Consider the following 23520-nt stretch of genomic DNA (forward strand, 5'->3'; position numbering starts at 1 on the left):
TCACCGATCACGAGAACAGAGACATTGTACCCCTGCAACCCACCTGAAATGAATGAAGCAGCTGGTCCAGCATGCGTGTTGCTGTTCTATTCATTTCTATGAGAGTTCCAAAGATAGCCTAGTAGAGCACTTGGCTATCTCCAGAATTCCCATAGAAATTAATAAAGTGGCCGCATGCATGCCTGACCAGCTACTCCTTTCATTTCAGGGGTGCTGCAGAGGTACGAGGCTCCCATTCTCGTGATTGATGGGGGTCCTACTGGTCTAATAGTTATCCTTGATCCTGTGCATAGGGGATAACTTCAAGCAACCAAAATACCTCTTTAAATGATGTTCTTTCCTTTGCTAAGTAGGCATTTGTTTTACAGCATCATAAATTGTCTCAGATTTGTCACGTAGAATCTGTCTAAAAATGGTGACCTATTTCGGGAGAATGTAGGTGGGGGTTAGTAGGACAGTGGTGCTTGAAAGTTTGTGAACACTTCAGAATTTCCATATTTCTGCATAAATTCTAAAACTACAGTCAGGTCCATAAATATTGGGACATCGACACAATTCTAACATTTTTGGCTTTATACACCACCACAATAGATTTTAAATGAAACGAACAAGATGTCCTTTAACTGCAGACTGTTAGCTTTAATTTGAGGGTATTTACATCCAAATCAGGTGAACGGTGTAGGAATTACAACAGTTTGCATATGTGCCTCCCACTTGTTAAGGGACCAAAACTAATGGGACAATTGGCTTCTCAGCTGTTCCATGGCCATTTCATATAAGATAAGGGCCGGGGGCTATCCATAGTATTCAGTATATTGGGCAGACTAGATGGGCCAAATGGTTCTTATCTGCCGACACATTCTATGTTTCTATGTTTCTATTATCCCAATTACAATGAGCAGATAAAAGGTCCAGAGTTCATTTCAAGTGTGCTATTTGCATTTGGAATCTGTTGCTGTCAACTCTCAAGATGAGATCCAAAGAGCTGTCACTGTTCTTGGAGTGATCTTTGTTAGTTGACCCCTCCTGGGAGGGTAATACTGGTCTTGAATTTCGTCGAATTTGTAAACAATCTGTCTGACTGTGGTTTGATGGAATCCAAACTCTTTAGAGATGCTTTTGAGGTCCTTAGAAATCTTCTTTGTTCGTGCCATGATACAATTCCACAAACATGCTGTGAAGATCAGTCTTTGATAGATCTCTGTTCTTTAAATAAAACAGGTCGACCACTCATACCTGATCATCATCCCATTAATTGAAAACACCCAACTTTAATTTCACTTTCAAAGTATCTGCTAGTCCTAAAGGTTCACATACTTTTGCCACTCACGGACACGAGATATTGGATCATTTTCCTCAATAAATAAATAACCAAGTCTAATATTTATAACTCATTTGTTTGATCTACTTTTAGGACTTGTGTGAAAATATAATGTAGTTTAAGGTTAATTTTATGAAGAAATATAGACAATCCTGAAGGGTTCATAAACTTCCAAGCACCACTGTATAGTACCCTAGTCATAAATACAATAATTCCAAAAAAAATTATGCTACACTATGAAAACTTACTCGTCCACGGTGGGATAGTCTCCCCTGTGAAACACATTCAAGCAGCTTCTTCTCCACTGTTCCTAATGGGTAGTGGAAGGGCTGAAACTGTTGCATATCTTCATATGTCAGGTAACAAATGAGATGACCAAGCCTGTGAAACATTTAATATGATAAACTGCATAAAACCAGCATATTAATATACGTGGCATGTGGAAATTATTATATTTTGTAACACAGAAAAATAAAATAAAAAATGATTACCTGCTACCCCACCACCCTCTTGTATTCATGGACTAAAACTTGTACATCGTCCTAACTACTGCTCAAAGTTATCTCATCATCCTACTAATTAAAAAAATTAAAAGTTCCATGTCCAAGTCCTTTATGTGGGTTGACCATTTTTTAAATATCTCTCAGACTTTGAAAACAAAGAGCGGGAGAGGAAATCCATTTTTTTTTACATAGTGTGTCTGCTGCCAGAAACATACTAGTATAAGCACGCTATCTCCCATGGAATCTTAAATATCTCTTCCATTGTCCTATAAGTCAATGCATTCATGTCAAATGAAAAGCCCTTAGAGAATGGACAGTTCCATATACTGTGTGTCTACCTTACAGTTTTAAACAAACATTTGGTACATTATCTTTGATGCCGTTCAAGATTCAACTTCCACTGAATATCCATTAAAAAGGTTTTCTACGACTTAGAGATTGATGACCTATCCTCAGGATAGGTCATCAATATCAGACTGATGGGGGCGGTTCGACACCCAGAACCCCCACTGAGCTTCATCATCTGTGTAGTTTCTGGCAATGGTGTGCTGATGCTCTGTTCCCATTCACTTGAATGTGAGCTGAGCTACAGTACCCTGGTACAGCCACTTGCAGGGGATGGAACTTTGTGTTTGTAGTTCTGTCCACTGTAAAGTTTCCTGTACCAGAAGCTGCCCAAAACAGCTGATTGGTGAGGGTGCCAGGTATCAGACACCCCACCCCCCACCACCACCACCAATCTGAAATTGATGACCTATCTTAAGGATAGGCCATCAATATCTATCTACTGGAAAACCCTTTTAATAGTTCTAATGGAATCACTGATCTAGACACCCAGAAACTACCCATTAGTAAATCTATTATTATCCTGGGGGATTGGTATCAGAGATTGTAAATCTCTATTTCATTCACTGAGTTAAGCCTAGATTCTCATCCTTCTGCATATCCTGTAAACGTGTTGCTTTTGTAAATTGTACAGTTTTCAAGTACTTAAATGGGTTGTCGAAGATATTTAAAAATCTTGGACAAGCCCTCAAATTGCCTAAAATAAAAAAAATCATGTTATACTTACCTTTTTCTCCTGTACCACTAGTCGGGTCCTACTGCCGCTGCTTGTTGATGTGCTGCTATATGGCTCTTGACCGCTGCAGCCAATCACTGTCCTCAGTGGTAGACCATGGTTTTATTTTAGCCAATTTTAGAGTTTTGTCCAAGATTTTTAATTATCTCTGAAAACTCCTTTAAAGTTAGCAGTACAGTAACTATTGGCCGCTATGGAATTGTCTGAAGAATAGCAATGACAATCCCAATCTTTCATAATTTTCAACCTCGTTCACACACAAATTTATGGCAGTACGGTGGCTCAGTGGTTAGCACTGGTGCCTTGCAGCACTGGGGTCCTAGGTTCGAATACATGTTTGCGTGGGTTTTCTCAGACTACTCCGGTTTCCTCCCACACTTCAAAGACATACTGATAGGGAACTTAGATTTAGAGCACCATTGGGGACAGCGTGATGCTAATGTCTGTAAAGCGCTGCAGAATATAGTGCATACAATAAAATGCATTAGGTAAACAAATGCTAAATAAATATATTGTTTATAGCCATAGATACTATACCTCTGTACTTTGTCTATATCTTGGCTTGAGTTCATAAGGCTCTGTGCCACAAAACGGCCTTGTATCATCCCCAGGTTCACATCTTTCCAGCCATCTGCCAGCAATTTAATCTGAGAGGCACAAAAGAAATGATTAGTGCAACTGTCAGTACCTACCTAGCGTCTATTATTTTGCATTTGTACACTTCCCTCACACAATAATCCTATGTATAATGCAGTAGTCAAATGTGCTGCCATGACTTCTTTCACATTATAATCACAGTCAGATTGACTTCAGCATGACAAATCATAGGGCACTTTGCCCATCGCTATAAATATTAGATTGCAGTGTGCATGTTTCTACAGTGATCCAGTCAGAGAACAACTGACACAGAAGCAAATGGCTACAGTACTAATTGTATGTGACCCAACTTATTCCATAAAATAATGTAACATTTGCATGTGTGCATTGTAAGTGAAGACGCACAAACCTGATCAGAGCTGAGCTGTACAAAGTGGCAAAATGGCAGGTACGGGAGAAGTGGTTGAGTAGACAGCAGAAAGTGTGGTGGCCATGATGGGACATCACCGAACATGTCAGCTTGCAGGAAATGTTTAGCAAAAACGCGCTTCTGAGCAACTTTCATTTCTTGACTGTGGATTTTTATTGCATCTAATCTAGAACAAATGAATAATCTTCAAGACAACATCCATCCAGATAGGACATATTTTAATGGAGTATATTTTCCTGGATAATAATGAATTAAAATGGACAGTTCAACTAAGGCCTTGTCTGTTTTGCAGTCCGCATTTTTTGTGTAGACCCATTGACTTCAATAGATCCATGTGCTTTCCACATTTATATGTCTGTTCCTCAAAAGGACAGAACATGTCCTATTCTTGGCCACAAAATGTGAACCACGGACCCATTGAAGTCAATAGGTCCGTAAAAAATGCGGATGCAACACATACAGTACCTGTATTTTGCGGATCAGCAATTTGTAGACTGCAAAATACGTACGGTTGTGGTCATGAGGCCTAAAGGAAATATTTTTTAAACCAGCAATCATCTGGTGATCTGTGCTTTGAAAAGTCATTGCCAAAGATTTGATGAACATTTCCGTAAGAATAATCTTTCCTGCTGGGAGAGGAGCATCACAGTTATGGCCCTTGAGAAATCTGTGTGCTAGGCAGCAATTCCTTGTGTAAATGTTGATATGCACAGAATTTACAGTACATTGAATGATTGCAAGATAGATGAAGATCAGATAAACAAGGAGCAAATGGGCAGTATAAATAGTTTTTAGTCAAGGCCATTTTATGTGGTCCAAGGATGGGGCCAATTATCGGGATCAAACATTCGTAAATGTGCAGCCAATTACCTGACAAACAAGCTTGTTTGTTGGGTGATCACATCTTTCAATTGGTACCAAAAATTCTTGTTTGTTGGCAGCATATTGCCCTGTCTAAAAAATGATGTGTTGCTGACAAATAATTAAACTGTGAGGGAGTAAACAATCGCGGTAAGTAACGATGGTTCATACCCATACAGCAGCAATCATTGCTGAGTGCAAATGCAACTAACGAGCAGAAAATGATCATAAATAAATTTCCTTATTCCTGATCACTGCCTGCCCTGTTGGCCCATATAAAAATTTCCTTGGTCAAAGAAACATCTAGCTACATGGTGTCGGAATACTTGTAGGACTGAAATGAATCAAACATGAATTGCTATGTTAAATAGTGTGGCATCTGCCATTTTATGATATGTCCACCATTTTGTGTGAGCTTATTGAAAGGCCACACGTTCCTATAGTGTATTTTTATATTTTTCTCTATAATTATACCAGTTTGAGGGAGTACTTGCTTGCTTACAGATTATGTTAAACACAAAACATTTATCCATATATCCTAGTTATAGTGGATTTATTTAGTTTTAGCATAAACTAATTGATAAATCACATATATCATATTCTATATTGGCACATGTTATAGCAAGGTATTGATAGATATATATACAGTACAGACCAAAAGTTTGGACACACCTTCTCATTCAAAGAGTTTTCTTTATTTTCATGACTATGAAAATTGTAGATTCACACTGAAGGCATCAAAACTATGAATTATGAACATGTGGAATTATATACATAACAAACAAGTGTGAAACAAATGAAAATATGTCATATTCTAGGTTCTTCAAAGTAGCCACCTTTTGCTTTGATTACTGCTTTGCACACTCTTGGCATTCTCTTGATGAGCTTCAAGAGGTAGTCCCCTGAAATGGTTTTCACTTCACAGGTGTGCCCTGTCAGGTTTAATAAGTGGGATTTCTTGCCTTATAAATGGGGTTGGAACCATCAGTTGCGTTGAGGAGAAGTCAGGTGGATACACAGCTGATGGTCCTACTGAATAGACTGTTAGAATTTGTATTATGGCAAGAAAAAAGCAGCTAAGTGTCACGAGGGTATCAAGAGCCACGTCTGACTCCGTTATACCCGGGGTCAGGAAGTCGCAGCGGGTGGCTGCGCGCTCTATATCTAAAGATCACGGTGTTTCTTAGTTATTGTTTTCTGTGTTTGCCTTGCTATCCTTTTTGTCTCTCTCAGGGATCCGTAGCTTCTCCTCCTCAGCTGTTTCTTGTCTGCCACTCCCTACCTCCTTATATTCTCCCCTCACACTTCTCTAGTTGCCAGTTATAGAGCTTCCTGCCTGGACATCTATACTGACCCACTGGAGTGGTTAATCCTGGTTGTTGTTCCTGTGTGCTACCCTCCGGATCCCTGTTTGGCTTATTGTTGTCTCCTGTTGTCGCCCACCTGGGAATATATGTTGAGTCTGTGTTGTCTGTCCTCCCCTTGGTGTTTTCCCTTAGAGTTAGTGGTGCGGACTAGTGTTCCCATCGCCCTGTTCACTACCTAGGGCTCAGCTCAGGGAAAGCCAGGGCTTTAGGCACGTGATCGGCGTACGGGTGAGGAACCCGTCTAGGGACGTCAGGGCAGCCAGGTGCCAGCCGCCAGGTGAGTCAGGGGTCACCATCTTCCCTCTCACTTGGGCAGGGCCTTCCTCGTTCCCTCCCTCTGTGTCACGTATGTGATAGCCACGCCGACCGTGATATTATAACTGGCCCTTACTTTTTGAAAAAAAAAATAATAATAATTTTTTTTTTAATTGTTGTTTTTTTTCCTCTCTTTACTTAGAATCCAATATGGATCCTATTGATGCCTTGGCAGAACATCTTCAAAGCCTGTCTTTGGAGGTGGCAGGATTGAAGGCGTCTGTTCTCCAACAACAGCAGCAAATGCAGCAGACCGCACCCCCAGCGGTTGCTATGGGTAACCAGGTTGTCACTGAACCCAAGGTTGCTCTTCCCGACAGATTTTCTGGGGGAAGGGACAAATTTGCGACGTTCCGTGAGGCCTGCAAATTATATTTTAAGTTGCGCCCTTACTCCTCAGGTCATGAAGAACAGCGGGTAGGGATTGTCATTTCCCTGCTTCAGGGGAATCCGAAATCCTGGGCGTTCTCGTTACCCCCTGGTTCTCAGGCTCTTCGGTCAGTGGAGGGATTTTTTGGGGCTTTGGGTCTCATATATGATGACCCTGACCGAGTCGCCCTGGCTGAGTCGAAGTTACGGAGACTCCTACAGGGAGATCGGTCAGCAGAGGAATATTGCTCAGAGTTCCGTAGGTGGGCTACGGATACTCAGTGGAACGACCCGGCTCTCAGGAGTCAGTTCTGCTCTGGGTTATCTGAAAGGGTTAAGGATGCACTGGCGCTGTATGAGACCCCCCTTTCCCTTGATGCTGTTATGTCCCTCTCTATCAGAATAGATAGACGTCTTAGGGAGAGATCGAAAATTCCGGAGCAATTGGTTACCTCTCCCAAGCAACAGTCAGCCTGTACTGACTTAGATGAGCCTATGCAGCTAGGCGGAACTTCTCGTCAGGTCCGTCCTCCCGAGGTTCGCCGTAGGGGGGGGGCTTGTTTTTTCTGTGGGGGGAGGGGTCATTTCATTAATGTCTGTCCCTCCTTTCTCAAAAACAAAAGACCGTCGGAAAACTACTAACCCCGGGCTGTGCGGAGGATGTCAGCCGGGGGGTATACGTTTCCTCCATACGAACATCTCAATTTGTGTTACCAGCGGTCATTGTTTTTGGTGTTAAGACGGAGTCTATTTCTGTTTTTCTAGACAGTGGAGCAGGGGTAAACTTGATTGATGCCCATTTTGCCCGCACTATGGGTTTGTCTCTCTGTACGCTGCAGAGACCTATTCCCGTATTCGCTATAGATTCTGCTCCTCTGTCTCAGAGAAACCTCACCCACATTGTTCGTAATTTACACCTTCGGGTAGGGGACCACCGTAATGAGTGTCTTGCATGTTACGTTCTGGAGGGCCTTCCCTCTCCGGTGGTATTGGGTCTTCCCTGGTTGGTAGCGCACAATCCAGTGGTGGATTGGCAGGCCAGGGAGATATTGGAGTGGAGTGAGCATTGCAGAGTGAATTGCTTAAATAACAATTGCTTAATCGCCTCCATAGCTTCCCTACCTACATTTATTTCGGACTTTGAGGACGTTTTTTCTGAAAAGGGTTGTCAGAAACTACCACCTCATCGTCCTTATGATTGCCCGGTTAACCTGATTCCCGGGGCAAAATTACCCAAGTCCAGGTTGTATAATCTTTCGGGTCCCGAGAGACAAGCCATGAAAGATTATATCTCCGAGAGTCTGGCTAAGGGACACATCAGACCCTCTTCTTCACCCGTGGCTGCAGGGTTTTTCTTTGTTAAAAAGAAAGATGGGGGCCTGCGTCCTTGCTTAGATTTCCGTGAGTTAAACCAGATAACCATCCGTGACCCATACCCTCTTCCTCTCATTCCTGACCTTTTTAATCAGATTGCGGGTGCTAAGTGGTTCTCCAAACTTGATCTTAGGGGGGCCTACAATCTGATTCGTATCAGGGAAGGGGATGAGTGGAAGACAGCTTTTAACACCCCTGAGGGGCATTATGAAAATCTAGTTATGCCTTTCGGTCTGACCAATGCCCCTGCTGTCTTCCAACATTTCGTTAATGATATTTTTAGTCATCTCATCGGCAGGTTTGTAGTCATATACCTAGATGATATCTTAATTTATTCGGCTGATCTGAAAACACATGAGGTGCATGTCAGGCAAGTACTGCAGGTCCTACGGACGAATAAATTATATGCGAAAATTGAAAAATGTGTCTTCGCTGTTCAGGAATTACAGTTCCTGGGGTATCTATTATCTGCTTCAGGTTTCCGCATGGATCCTGGGAAGGTCCAGGCAATTTTAGATTGGGATCTTCCAGAGAACCTTAAAGCCCTACAACGGTTTTTGGGTTTCGCTAATTTCTATAGAAAGTTCATTAAAAATTATTCAGTGATCGTTAAACCCCTTACCGACATGACTAGGAAGGGGACGGATTTTTCCAAATGGTCTGACGCCGCTAAAGATGCATTTTCCTCTCTAAAGGAGAGGTTTACCTCGGCACCTGTTCTAATTCAACCTGATGTCTCCCAGCCTTTTATTGTCGAGGTAGATGCGTCAGAGGTGGGAGTGGGAGCTGTATTGTCTCAGGGTCCGTCTCCTGGCAAATGGCGTCCTTGCGCTTTCTTTTCCAAAAAATTATCTTCTGCGGAGAAGAATTATGATATTGGAAATAGGGAACTGTTGGCGATTAAACTGGCGCTTGAAGAGTGGCGTCACTTCTTAGAGGGAGCAATCCACCCCGTCACGGTGATTACGGATCACAAGAACCTTCTGTACCTAGAATCGGCTAAACGTCTCACCCCTAGACAAGCTAGGTGGTCGCTATTCTTTACCAGATTTAACTTTGTAATCACCTATCGTCCTGGGGCAAAAAATACCAAGGCAGACGCATTATCTCGTAGTTTCCCTGGAGGGGGTAATGTTTGTGATCCGGTACCTATTTTACAAAGAGGAGTGGTTGTCTCTGCTGTACACTCTGTTCTAGAGGGAAAGGTGTTAGAGGCTCAGGGGGACGCCCAGGCCTCTTGCCCCTCAGAGAAATTGTTTGTACCGTTAAACCTGCGTCTTGAATTATTAAAAGAACATCATAATTCGGCACTTGCTGGACACCCGGGTAGTAAAGCATCCTTGGAGCTTTTATCTCGTCGTTTTTTGTGGCCAAGGTTGCGTCAGGATGTAATGGATTTCGTGTCTACTTGTTCTACTTGTGCACGCGCGAAAGTCTCTCATACACGTCCAGCAGGGTCTTTATTGCCACTTTTCATCCCCAATAGGCCATGGACACATCTGTCAATGGATTTCATCACTGACTTACCGTTGTCGGCGGGTAAAACAGTTATCTTGGTAGTAGTAGACAGGTTTAGCAAAATGGTACACTTTATTGCGCTACCCGCACTTCCTAATGCTAAAACTCTCGCTCAGGTGTTTATCAGTGAAATCGTGAAGCTTCACGGGGTCCCTTCCGATGTGGTTTCGGATCGGGGAACCCAGTTTATTTCTAAGTTTTGGAAAGCTTTTTGTTCCCGTTTGGGGGTTCACTTGTCCTTTTCCTCAGCTTTCCATCCTCAGTCGAATGGACAGACTGAGCGTACCAACCAAAACCTAGAAACATATTTAAGGTGTTTTGTGTCTGAAAACCAAGAGTTGTGGTCATCATATTTACCATTAGCTGAGTTTGCCATAAATAATCATTATCAGGAGTCCACTGGCAAGTCACCATTCCTTGGTGCATACGGTTTTCATCCCCAATTTTGTACTTTCAAAGATGGGGGGTCTTCTGGGGTTCCCGAAGAGGAAAGGTTTTCTTCATCTCTTTCATCGGTAGGGCAGAAGGTGCAAGTTAACTTGAAAAAGATGAGTGGTAAATATAAATGCATGGCCGATAAGAAACGGTCGCCAGGTCCGGACCTAGGAGTGAATGACTATGTGTGGTTGTCTACTAGGAATATTAAGTTGAAGGTTCCCTCTTGGAAACTGGGTCCTAGGTTCATTGGTCCCTATAAAATAGTAGCCGTCATTACCCTGTGGCTTTTCGCCTGGAGCTACTTCAGACTTTTAAGATCCATAACCTCTTCCATAAATCGTTACTCAAGAAGTATGTTCCACCTCTAGAACCATCGCCGCTGCCACCTCCTCCTGTTATTGTGGATGGTAATCTGGAGTTTCAAATAGCCAGAATTGTTGATTCTCGTCGGGTCCGCCGCTCTCTTCAGTATCTGGTGCATTGGAGGGGTTACGGTCCCGAGGAAAGAATGTGGGTTCCAGCGTCAGAGGTAAACGCCAACAGGTTAATTCAGACTTTCCATGCCTCTCATCTGGAGAGACCTGGTCCTGAGAGTCCGGAGGCCCCTCGTGAAAGGGGGGAAAACTGTCACGAGGGTATCAAGAGCCACGTCTGACTCCGTTATACCCGGGGTCAGGAAGTCGCAGCGGGTGGCTGCGCGCTCTATATCTAAAGATCACGGTGTTTCTTAGTTATTGTTTTCTGTGTTTGCCTTGCTATCCTTTTTGTCTCTCTCAGGGATCCGTAGCTTCTCCTCCTCAGCTGTTTCTTGTCTGCCACTCCCTACCTCCTTATATTCTCCCCTCACACTTCTCTAGTTGCCAGTTATAGAGCTTCCTGCCTGGACATCTATACTGACCCACTGGAGTGGTTAATCCTGGTTGTTGTTCCTGTGTGCTACCCTCCGGATCCCTGTTTGGCTTATTGTTGTCTCCTGTTGTCGCCCACCTGGGAATATATGTTGAGTCTGTGTTGTCTGTCCTCCCCTTGGTGTTTTCCCTTAGAGTTAGTGGTGCGGACTAGTGTTCCCATCGCCCTGTTCACTACCTAGGGCTCAGCTCAGGGAAAGCCAGGGCTTTAGGCACGTGATCGGCGTACGGGTGAGGAACCCGTCTAGGGACGTCAGGGCAGCCAGGTGCCAGCCGCCAGGTGAGTCAGGGGTCACCATCTTCCCTCTCACTTGGGCAGGGCCTTCCTCGTTCCCTCCCTCTGTGTCACGTATGTGATAGCCACGCCGACCGTGATACTAAGTAAAGAAAAACGAGTGGCCATCATTACTTTAAGAAATGAAGGTCAGTCAGTCAGCCGAAAAATTGGGAAAACTTTGAAAGTAAGGGCTATTTGACCATGAAGGAGAGTGATGGGGTGCTGTGCCAGATGACCTGGCCTCCACAGTCACCGGACCTGAACCCAATCGAGATGGTTTGGGGTGAGCTGGACCGCAGAGTCAAGGCAAAAGGGCCAACAAGTACTAAGCATCTCTGGGAACTCCTTCAAGACTGTTGGAAGACCATTTCAGGGGACTACCTCTTGAAGCTCATCAAGAGAATGCCAAGAGTGTGCAAAGCAGTAATCAAAGCAAAAGGTGGCTACTTTGAAGAACCTAGAATATGACATATTTTCAGTTGTTTCACACTTGTTTGTTATGTATATAATTCCACATGTGTTAATTCATAGTTTTGATGCCTTCATAGTCATGAAAATAAAGAAAACTCTTTGAATGAGAAGGTGTGTCCAAACTTTTGGTCTGTACTGTATATATTTATATACTTGATGCCATGTGTATCCCACTAAAAGAAAATGTATTCTTAGGGTATATGGAAAGCATTTACAAAGGTTTTCTACTAATAGAAGTTTCTCAGAAAAGCTAATGTTATTCCAGGCGTCGTTACTCAATAGTTTGGACAGATAGATATACAAACCCATGGTGCAAATGTAAGGCCCATTGAATTTCTTATCAAACCCATAAATTCAAGAGTCTGGGAAAGTCAAGATGGTCCCACTATGTCTATGAAGTAGTTTCAGGGTGTCAAAGAAGCATCCCTCCTCATTGATGTAGGTTGCAAAGGTCAAAGGTTAAAGTGTAGCATAATTCTGATGTTAATATGTTACACAACAGTTCCATCTGGAGACAGGTGGATATCATGACACTATACACAGCAATATTTCATTCTGGGTAAATATGATCTCATAGGATCATTACCATATGAGCACACCCATCCGATGTTATTGGAAAACCCTAATCTGGAAGGATGTGATCATTTGATACGTTTTTGGATAAGAAAGCACACATGAGAGAAAATCGAGGGTAGAAGTAAAAAGGAAAGACAAGTTGAGTTCTCTAGTGGGGTCTATAAAGATGAAAGCCATGGTGAGATGCGCTATGATGGACCACCCAGCTTTCCTAGGAGCAGAAGTGAGATTTTTACTATGACTTGGTAAGAGACACAGAGAATGATATTTTATTTTATTAAGACTAATTTGATAGTGTGGGTGAAATTATACCATCTAGATTGGCGAATAAATAAATAAATTAATTAATTGATCATCTTCATATTGAGATGTAGTCTTTTAGGATATTGTGAGACTTCATTCTACCTGCAGAAGAATCAAGACTCATAATCTAGCAAACCATTAAATTATTGCTTATATATATATATGGAGTATATACATTATGGAGTGGAAAAACTTACTGGAACGGATCGAGAGGTTTGAGGAACATATTGCCGGTAGCGGATGAGTGGAGTCGTTGCCTGGAGGGTGTGATGGGCGGGGGGGCGAGGGAGAGACGAGAGCAACCATCACTAACGGTGTGCACCGAGAGGACCACCAAAGGGGAGGGGGGGCTGGGGGGGTTGCACGTAACTTGGGTGACAATTAATCCGGATAGATTAAAACTCAACTGGGAGCCTGGGAACCTCCCACAACATAGTACACAACTTGCTAGTTTTGTAGTGTTTTTGTTTATTGTATCTTATTATACTGATTGCCCTGGCAGATTGTGTATTAATGAATCCGGATTATTGTACTGTCAAATTGGTTTATTTTTGTATTTTGTATTGGAAAATGAATAAACAAATTTATAAAAAAAAAATATATATATATATTAATAGAATATTCTTCGCCAAGCTAAGGGATGGATTCCCACAGGAAAGACTTGTTTCAAGTCCTTTCCATTTAAGATATGGTCTAGCAAAGATTCTAGATCCCTGTTATTTGTCTTAATAGTCTTACCAAAGTTATATGTGTGAAAATAGTCCAGGATGGAGCGGAAGGATACAGTTATCTCTTCTAAGTTATATCCTTGAATGGATTTGCCCATTCAGGAAGTCATGTGACGTGTAGTTGGTTAGAGGGGGCAGAATGTATTTAGCATTTCATATTGATGTCTAGGATTAGGAATGCCCATTTTTTGATATCATGAGGTTTCCTCTGAACAGAAGTGTTATATATGACTTATGTTCCTATTTTGATATCCTAACTTAATAATAGCTTGGTCATAATGTGACAAGTTATTTCCACTCACATGTATTGTTAAGCTTGTAATGCTTTATATCTACGCCCAATATATTCATTTGCATGTATTATTGTGTTTATTTACTTATGCATGTTTATAATCTTGTAACCAATAAATCTGAGTATTTTTATAATACCTGCGTATTATTGTATAATGGAGATTCTTAATTGAATTATTACCGCCCGACAATGGGCCAAGGCCAGGCCAATAGCAAGCAATGGAAAATTACACAGGGTGGTGTGCTGCCTTCAGACTCCAATTTTAAAGGGAATGTGTCCTAAAATAATGACCTATTGTTTAAATATGTTTAACTTTTTTTTAAGACTTTTTGTTATTTAAAATTTTCCATGTCAATAACTATATTTAAACAAAAATCATAAATTCCTGCAGTTTTCGCACTGGGAAATAGGCCTAATAGTAGGCGCCACTCCTTGGTCCGTACAGATCACTTTATTGCAGTTATAAGATATTCTAAATCTGCCTGTAATGATAAGGAGATATCACCTCTGTGTATAGATAAGACAGGATCCACCACTCACAATAGGTGATTGTCAGAGCTTATCTATTCTTCCCTTGTACAATGACCTCTGCATAGGTCACAGAACATGTCTAGAAAATTCTCCCATAGAAGTCAATACGGTCCCGTCCTGAACATTGTGTCTATGGCCCACGGGGCTGCCGTAAAGCAATTTTTTTTATGCTTTGTAAATGCTGTTAAGAACAGCTCAGGCAAGATGGCAGCCCCCATAATCATGTCAGGCAATAGAATAAAAAAATCTTTAATCAGAAAATAAAATCAGATTAGAAAAAAAGGAGATGTGCTACTATCTGTTTTTAACTTGCAGATAACATTTTTGGTAATACATTTCCTGCAAGTGCTGCAAGAAAGCTGCTATCATCCAACAAATCTCTTTTGTTGGATGATCAGAGGCAACTTTACCCTGGTCAGTTATCAGGGAATGAGAGTTTGTGCAAAATGTTCATTAGCAATAATTGGGCCAAACTTCAGCCCAAGTAAAATGGTCCCAAGGGTCCTGATAGATGTGATGATGGTGAGCCAACAATGAGAGCCAAACGACAATATACAAGTCCGCCTTTTGTTTCCGATAATTGTTCCAATCCTTGGCTCATGTGAAGGGCCTTAAGACAACATACTCAGGAAAAGAAAGAAATAACTATTATGTGTAAATGTGTGAAGAATCCAGCAATAATTCTAGGACTTAGTGTTAAGAATGCCTAGTTAGAAAATAGCATATTTTATGTAGCAAATATTCTTACGCTATAAATATACAGTATACTACTGTATAGTAATACAAAGGCCCTCTAAATATTAAGAAACTTCAAAATATGATTACACAGCTCAAAAAATTGTCTCTTACTTACACACTCTGGTTGGCTAAAAGAGATATTGGGAAGCTCACAATGTCAGATATGGACATGAAGGGAATGAACTGGGAAAGGTCTACGAAAATCCGAGGTGTTAAGAGTGGTAACTTCTGAATCACCATTGAAGTTAAGGTCTCCAAACCCTTCTCATCAGGAGTTATCTAGAGAAATAGAAATATACAATATTTTAGTTGTTTTTCCTATACGGTAAATACTAATATTTTTTTTTTTTTATACAGAAGCATTTTGTCAGAATATATCCAGACCATATATTATAAGTTACAGCACTGAGTTTCATAGAAGAAATGTAGGAAAATATACAGATTGACCTCTACAGGTAGCCTTTGCAACACCTGTTATGACTATTGTTAAACTTCCAACAGTGCTGCACATTTACAACCTGTAGTGAGGAAGACTTATCAAGACCCCTGTGCCTGAATGGTAGCCCCCCAAAAGCCCCGATTTGCAACTTTCTGCTCTTTTCAACCACGCTTGTAATTTTTGTAAAAAGTACGTGGGGCGAGGGCAGGAGGGTTGGTGCTTAAAGGGGTTATCCAATTTCTCAAACAGCCCCCCCCCATGTGCCGGGCCCCTCACAGGTAATATACTTACCCCACTCCCGGCTCCCTGCGCCGCTCCTGGCCCACGCAACGCTGCTGTTTCTCCCTGTACACGGATGAAAACATCCGGTGTTGAGGGGGGGAGCAGCCAATGGCGGGCGGAGACTGGGACGAGCCTCCCTAGCATCGCAGGTGACGCTAGGGAGGCTCGTCCCAGTCCCCACCTGCCATTGGCTGCTCCCCCCGACAGCCGATGTTTTCATCGGTGTGCACGGAGAAGCAGCAGCGGTGGTGCGGGGACCAGGAGCAGCGCAGGGAGTGGGGTAAGTATATTACCTGTGAGGGGCCCGGCACATGGGGGGCTGTTTGAGAAATTGGATAACTGCTTTAAGCAGCCCAACACATTTACTATTACATATGCAAGTTTTCTGGTGCAAGTCATGCCTGGATTTCAGATTCTTTTGCACAAACCTGGCAAAATTATTAAAAGGCTTTCACCTCCCAATAATTTAACATAATCTCCCCCCCCCCCCCCCCATACTAGCATATTGTGAACGATTAGGTAATTTTATAAAAAAATTAACTGCAGAACTTGTAACTAATTTATGACCTCCCTAGTAGTCACCAATAAGACATAAGAAAGCCAAACTGATCATTTTAATAGTTTCTGTTATTCACCATCACCTCTGTTCTCCTTAGACATTTGGTGTTTGAAGGTTCAGGAGAACAATCAGGTGATTCCACATGATTATACCACTTGAATTCCATACCATTGGGTTTGTGCTAGATTATTGTACTTTAATTATAATTCAAAGATATCCAAAATTTAACCAAACAACCAAAAAAGGTTGCCAAAAGCATTCTGCATAGCCTTCAGTAGGTTCATCATATGGTGTACTCAGCCAGTATAAAAGATCAGTTTGTGCTACAGAAAGAATGAAATATCAACTATTGTTCTCACTCACCTGAATTCTTGGCCATGATCGGTGCATTAATGAGATAAAACGTTCCACTGCATCATTTTCTGCTGATAACAGCACCTTCTGGAAACCTTCTCTAGGCATCTGCAGATATTCCTGCCATGAAAACGGGCCATGCATTAATATCTATACGTTGGAACCTGAAGCAGGTTGTTTTTTGAACAAATGTGAGCCAAGCGAACAATTGGTACAGTATTAAAACAAGTGAATGTAGTCTGTCACTCAAATAAAATAATCAGTAGTTTATTCATTCATAGACACGGTGCTCTATTAAAATCCATACTCCTTCTTACGCATTTCAAGCAGTTAGAGAGCTACAAGTGCACATGCAGACTGAATGGTAAAATTCCAATACATGCAACATTAGCTTATTACAGTTTTATATTTGTGATAACATAATATTGACAAGGATTTTTTTGCAGTAGATTATCCATAATCCAATTGAGATAAATATTAATAAATATATGTAAGGTCTGTTTTAAAGTGTCCCTGTACTTTGAAAAAACTTTTGGTACATCATACTGACATATCTCATGTTTTGATCAATGGGGTGCTGAATGCTGAGCCCCCCACCGAACTCTAGAGCAAGGAAAGAGAAGTGCTCACAATGCAATTTTTTCCTCTCTGGGTTCCATAGAATGTCTATGAGCCTGTCTCGATTTTATCTCCTGCTGCCAGGAGAAAGCGATCAATGTAAGCACCGCTCTCTCCCTGTTCTAGGGATCAGTGGGGGTCTCACTCTTCAGAATACAACAATTAAAACCTTTGATTTGTCACTATAAGATATGAACACTTTTTGAAAGTGCATGTACACTTTAAGTTTAGGCTCTCTGCATGGTGTCTATCAATTGTCGTTATCCAATATAGTTCCTGCTTTAATAGTAATTGTCCCTGCGTTTAGGTTTGTTTGCTTTCTCCATACATTTCACCTTTAAATAATCTGTATTGACTTGAGTGGGTAGGAAATGTTTTGATGCCCCTGATAAATTCTTGCCATCAGGATTAGCAATTCCTAAGAAGTTATTCGCCTATCATTTTTCTGGATTGGTGTATCATACATCATATGTACTGCAATTCGCATTGCATGAATTCAATCCTCTACATGCAGTGTGTAGTATAGTACTGTAGTTCATTAAAGTGGTTCCCCGGGAAAAAAAAAAAAAAGCTTAAATATTACATTATAAATCTATTCCCAAATACCTTTCAAATACCTTTCGTTTTGTCTAGGGAGCAGTCATCAGGGGAAATAAAATGGCCATGTCCTATTAGTACACACAAAACCTGTCCTAATCACACAGCTGGACAAGTTACTTCACAACACTGAGCTAAAGAGCTGCCTCATCCTCCTCTCTGCTCTACTTGTCAGAGATTATGATCCTGAAAACAGCTGATAAGATCTTCAGCTGAATTTCTGTAGGAATGGAGTTCATGAGGAGACATGAAGTACAGAGAGGAGGTGATGATGTGGATATGAGCAGCAGCACTTGTATGCAGTATCCATTACCACATTCCCACATTACTACAGTCTGTCCTGTCCGTTCTCTCTGTGCTTCGTGTCTCCTCATGAACTCCATTCCTAATCCCTGACAACTAGGTGAGAAGGCTGAGTCAGCTCTTCAGCTCAGTGTTGTGAAGTAACTTGTCCTGCTGTGTAATTAGGACAGGATTTGTGTGTACTAATGGGACGGTAGCCACTTTATTTTTCCTAATAATTGCTCCGTAGACAAAACAAGCCATTATAACCAATGAAAGGTATTTGGGAATGTTGTTATAATAAAGTAATATTTAAGTATTTTCATTTTCTTAATTGACATAGAACCCCTTTAAGGTAATTACATTCTCCATCTTCTAGAGAAGAATACCAGAGCTCTGAATAGCTCCATAGGGCTCAGTTTATTGCAATAGAGTTTCCATGTACATTAAAAGCTAGGTAGCCATCACTTTTAGTTTTTACTGAGTACTGATATATGTTTGGATATTTATTATAATGTAGAAACCTTCTAAGAGATTAAAAGCAGAGTTTATCTCTAAACTCTTAGGCTATGTTGAAGATTTCATCATATTTCAAGGAAGAAAAATGTATGATTTGCTACTTTTCCCATGAAAACAACAGACAACTGTACAGGCACAATACCTGGAGGAGAATTTCAAATGCTGTGCCATTTTCCTCCTTCTGGATGAGGTCCCATAGCACAGGCTGTCAGACAAAGAGAAATTAATATTACCATACTTTACTTTCACACACTGCCTTTTAACCACCTCCGGACCGCCTAACGCAGATTCGCGTTCCGGAGGTGGCAGCGCTGCGCACAGTCACGCATATACGCGTCATCTCGCGAGACGCGAGATTTCGCTCCAAGCCGGCCCGCGCATGCGCATCGCGGGCCGGCAAAAGTTAAAGAACAAGTTAGTCACCAGCCTGCCAGCAACGATCATTGGCTGGCAGGCTGGCGATTTTTAAAAAATCCAATCACAAGCCATATAACAGATCATATTAGTAAATATGATCTGTTATATGGCTTCTCTGCTCCTGTGCTGGTCCTTTTCGTCGGTTGGATCCAGCACAGGAGCAGACTGAACTGTGAGTAGCACCAACACTTCACTGTAGCCCCTGATCACCCCCCTGCACCCCAATTAACCCTTTGATCACCCCTTTGATCGCCCCTGTCAATCACCAGTGAAAGGAAAAAAAGTGATCAGTGTAAACTGTCACTTTTTTTTTTTCACTAGTATTGGCTGTTAGGTTTTAGGGATAGTTTAGGCCCCTTGGTTAGGTAGTTAGCGTCAGTTAGCGCCCACCCCACCGCACCGCAGTCACTTTTATTCGCTGAATAGCGTATCGCTAATCAGCATTTGTACTTTTATAGTATCTGTAAGTGATCAAAACTGATCACGGTCAGATCTATAATAGTATTAGTGTCACTTTAGTTCGCCCTCCACCCAAAACGCAGTGTTTGCCCGATCAGGCCTGATCGGTCGCCCACACGTGCGTTCACCCACGCCCGCCCCACCGCAGTGACAAAAAATATATATTTTTTGATCACTGCACATTCATTTTACACGCACTGCGGCGATAAAAAAATCAGTTTTGATATTTTTTATCAACCGCAGCGGCCTCCGGTACTTCGCTAGCCTCCCCTTTGTAAGACAGGTTTGCTTTTTTTCTTGGGTAGTCTCAGGGAATACCCCTAAATTTAGTAGTCCAAAATGTCAAACAGGGGGTATTCTTCTGAAGAGGCCTACAGGATTCTGACCCAGTCGGATGAGGAGTGGGAACCCTCATCTGATGAATCTAGCGGGTCAGAATATGAACCTGTGGAAAGCAGTGGCTCTCTGACCCAAAGTTCGGACGAGGAGGTGGAGGTCCCTGGCAGCACCAGGCGTACCCGGCCCCATGTCGCTAGACCACAGGTTATGCAGGATCCGCTTCAAGAGCAGCAGAGTGGGGCTGTCGCTGCCGGATCACGTGGTGAGGCATACACCAGCAGCGCAGCCCTCCCTGGACCTAGTACCAGCACTGCCGTACAACATGGTGACGTGGCGAGCACCAGAAGGGCAGTTGAAGCTGGTACGGTGGCACGTGCACTAGTTACCCCGTCGCAGCCACCGCAAAGACAGGCCCGTAGAGCCCCTAGAATCCCTGAGGTGCTGGCAAACCCTGATTGGCAGTCACCAACTTCAGCCGCACCTGTAGTTCCCCCTTTCACCGCCCAGTCTGGAGTTCGGGTTGAGACGGCTCAAATCGGTTCGGCCCTGGGATTTTTTGAGCTGTTCTTGACTGCGGAGCTCTTGGACTTAGTCGTGGCAGAGACCAACCAGTATGCCACACAATTTATATCCGCCAACCCGGGAAGCTTTTATGCCCAGCCTTTCCGGTGGAAACCAGTCCAAGTTTCCGAAATTAAAAATTTTTTGGGCCTTCTCCTCAACATGGGCCTGACAAAAAAGCATGAATTGCGGTCATATTGGTCAACGCACCCGATTCATCACATGCCCATGTTCTCTGCTGCTATGTCCAGGGCACGATTTGAGGCCATCCTCCGTTTCCTGCATTTTAGCGACAACACCACCTCCCGTCCCAGAGGCCACCCAGCTTTTGACCGGCTCCACAAAATTCGGCCCCTCATAGACCATTTCAACCAGAAATTTGCAGATTTGTATACCCCCGAGCAAAACATCTGCGTAGACGAGTCCCTAATACATTTTACCGGGCGCCTTGGCTTCAAACAGTACATCCCAAGCAAGCGTGCCCGGTATGGGGTCAAATTGTATAAGCTCTGTGAAAGGGCCACAGGCTATACCCACAAATTTCGTGTCTATGAGGGAAAAGATCAGACCCTGGAGCCGGTCGGTTGCCCTGACTACCTGGGGAGCAGTGGGAAGACAGTCTGGGACTTGGTGTCACCCTTATTCGGCAAGGGGTACCATCTTTATGTGGACAATTTTTACACAAGTGTGGCCCTCTTTAGGCATTTGTTTCTAGAACGGATTTGCGCCTGTGGCACCGCGCGAACTAGTCGCGTGGGCTTCCCCCAACGGCTTGTAACCACCCGTCTTGCAAGGGGGCAGAGGGCTGCCTTGTGTAACGAAGAACTGCTCGCGGTGAAATGGAGAGACAAGCGTGACGTTTACATGCTCTCCTCCATTCACGCAGACACGACAATCCAAATTGAGCGAGCAACCCGTGTCATTGAAAAGCCCCTCTGTGTCCACGACTATAATGCGCTCATGGGAGGGGTGGACTTCAATGACCAGATGTTGTCTCCGTATTTAGTTTCCCGCAGAACCAGACGCTGGTATAAGAAGGTGTCTGTATATTTAATTCAATTGGCGCTGTACAATAGTTTTGTTCTCTACAGTAAGGCTGGGAGAACACGATCTTTCCTCAAATTCCAGGAAGAGATCATCGAGAACCTCCTTTACCCAGGAGGTTCCGTGGCCCCATCCCCCAGTGTAGTTAGCCGTCTACACGAGCGACATTTCCCCAGTGTCGTTCCTGGTACCTCAACCCAACCGTCACCCCGAAAAAGATGTCGTGTCTGTAGCAGGAGTGGAATAAGGCGTGACACCCGCTATTTCTGTCCTGACTGTGCTGACCACCCTGCCCTATGCTATGGAGAGTGTTTCCGGAAGTACCACACACAGGTACACCTAGCATAGGGATTGCATCTCACAGGACAGGCACACAGGGCTATTAGGGCCCTTTTACTCTCAGCTGCTGCAAACCTCTCCTTTCACCTGGGATAAAGTGCATAACGTACTTCGCCACATCTTTGGGCGATTTGCGCTTTGCACATTGTCCCATGGGGAAGGAGAGGTTTGTTCTATAAAGGTAAAAAAAAACTAAACAAAAAAAAAATTACCGGTAAGTAAAAAAGTTAAAAAAGTTTAAAAAAGTTAATATGTTCTGTTCTAAAGTTAATAAAGTTATTGCTTTGCGGCCTGGTTTTTTCTTTTTTGTTTTGTTTTTTTTACCTTCCAGGTGGACCAACCGATCGACCAGCTGCAGCACTGATGTGCATTCGGACAGAAGCATTGTGCTGCTGTCAGATTACACGCAAGTCGGTGTATGCGGCGCTGCAAGACGAGATTTCTCCTCTGCAGTAAAAGATATGTTTGCCGAGGCATATGAGCTGAGGAGGTGGCGGTGTTCATATACTTTGGCAAACACTTTGTATATATAAAAAAAAAAATCCCGGCAATGATTTATTCATCCACATCGATTGATGTGAATGGAGAAATCTGGTTTGCCAGGGCATACGAGCTGAAGTGGGTATGGATGTTGGGCGGAGCTCCTATGTCCTGGCAGACGCCTTTCCCCTCCTTTTTCTTTTTTTGGCAGAGATTTTTTCATCCACATTGATCGATGCGAATGAAGAAATCTGTGCCGTTCATTTTTTTCTTTCAGCCCAGAGGCTGAACGGAAAAAAAAAATCTCATTACCCGTATGCTCAATATAAGGAGAATAGCAGAAACTCCTAATGCTGGGCATACATGTAATGATTGCGGAGACCCTCAAATGCCAGGGCAGTACAAACACCCCACAAATAACACCATTTTGGAAAGAAGACACCCCAAGGTATTTGCTGAGGGGCATATTGAGTCCATGAAAGATTGAAATTTTTGTCCCAAGTTAGCGGAAAGGGAGACTTTGTGAGAACAAAATCCAAAAAATCAATTTCCGCTAACTTGTGCCAAAATTTTTTTTTTTCAATGAACTCGCCATGCCCCTCATTGAATACCTTGGGGTGTCTTCTTCCCAAAATGGGGTCACATGTGGGGTATTTATACTGCCCTGGCATTTTAGGGGCCCCAAAGCGTGAGAAGAAGTCTGGTATCCAAATGTCTAAAAATGCCCTCCTAAAAGGAATTTGGGCCCCTTTGCCCACCTAGGCTGCAAAAAAGTGTCACACATGTGGTATCTCCGTATTCAGCAGAAGTTGGGGAATATGTTTTGGGGTGTCATTTTACATATACCCATGCTGGGTGAGATAAATATCTTGGTCAAATGCCAACTTTGTATAAAAAAAATGGGAAAAGTTGTCTTTTGCCAAGATATTTCTCTCACCCAGCATGGGTATATGTAAAATGACACCCCAAAACACATTCCTTACCTTCTCCTGAGTACGGAGATACCAGATGTGTGACACTTTTTTGCAGCCTAGCTGGGCAAAGGGGCCCACATTCCAAAGAGCACCTTTCAGATTTCACAGGTCATTTACCTACTTACCAGACATTAGGGCCCCTGGAAAATGCCAGGGCAGTATAACTGCCCCACAAGTGACCCCATTTTGGAAAGAAGACACCCCAAGGTATTCCGTGAGGGGCATGGCAAGTTCCTAGAATTTTTTATTTTTTGTCACA

The 23520-nt window shown here is 42.8% G+C and overlaps 1 protein-coding gene across 1 annotated transcript in view; it reads right to left on the reverse strand.

The window, feature by feature from the left end:
* The window catches only part of STRC (stereocilin), an 83983-nt gene that overhangs the window by 50864 nt on the left and 9599 nt on the right, over positions 1–23520 (reverse strand). Inside the window, exons 4-9 of the mRNA XM_040415349.1 lie at positions 18791–18853; positions 16642–16752; positions 15114–15277; positions 3912–4098; positions 3443–3552; positions 1570–1702 (exon numbers count right to left, since the gene is read on the reverse strand). Coding sequence (XP_040271283.1) covers positions 1570–1702; positions 3443–3552; positions 3912–4098; positions 15114–15277; positions 16642–16752; positions 18791–18853 — 768 coding nt within the window. The remainder of the gene's footprint in view (positions 1–1569; positions 1703–3442; positions 3553–3911; positions 4099–15113; positions 15278–16641; positions 16753–18790; positions 18854–23520) is intronic.

This window comes from Bufo bufo, chromosome 1 (genome assembly GCF_905171765.1).
Source record: "Bufo bufo chromosome 1, aBufBuf1.1, whole genome shotgun sequence".
Lineage (NCBI taxonomy): Eukaryota > Metazoa > Chordata > Amphibia > Anura > Bufonidae > Bufo > Bufo bufo.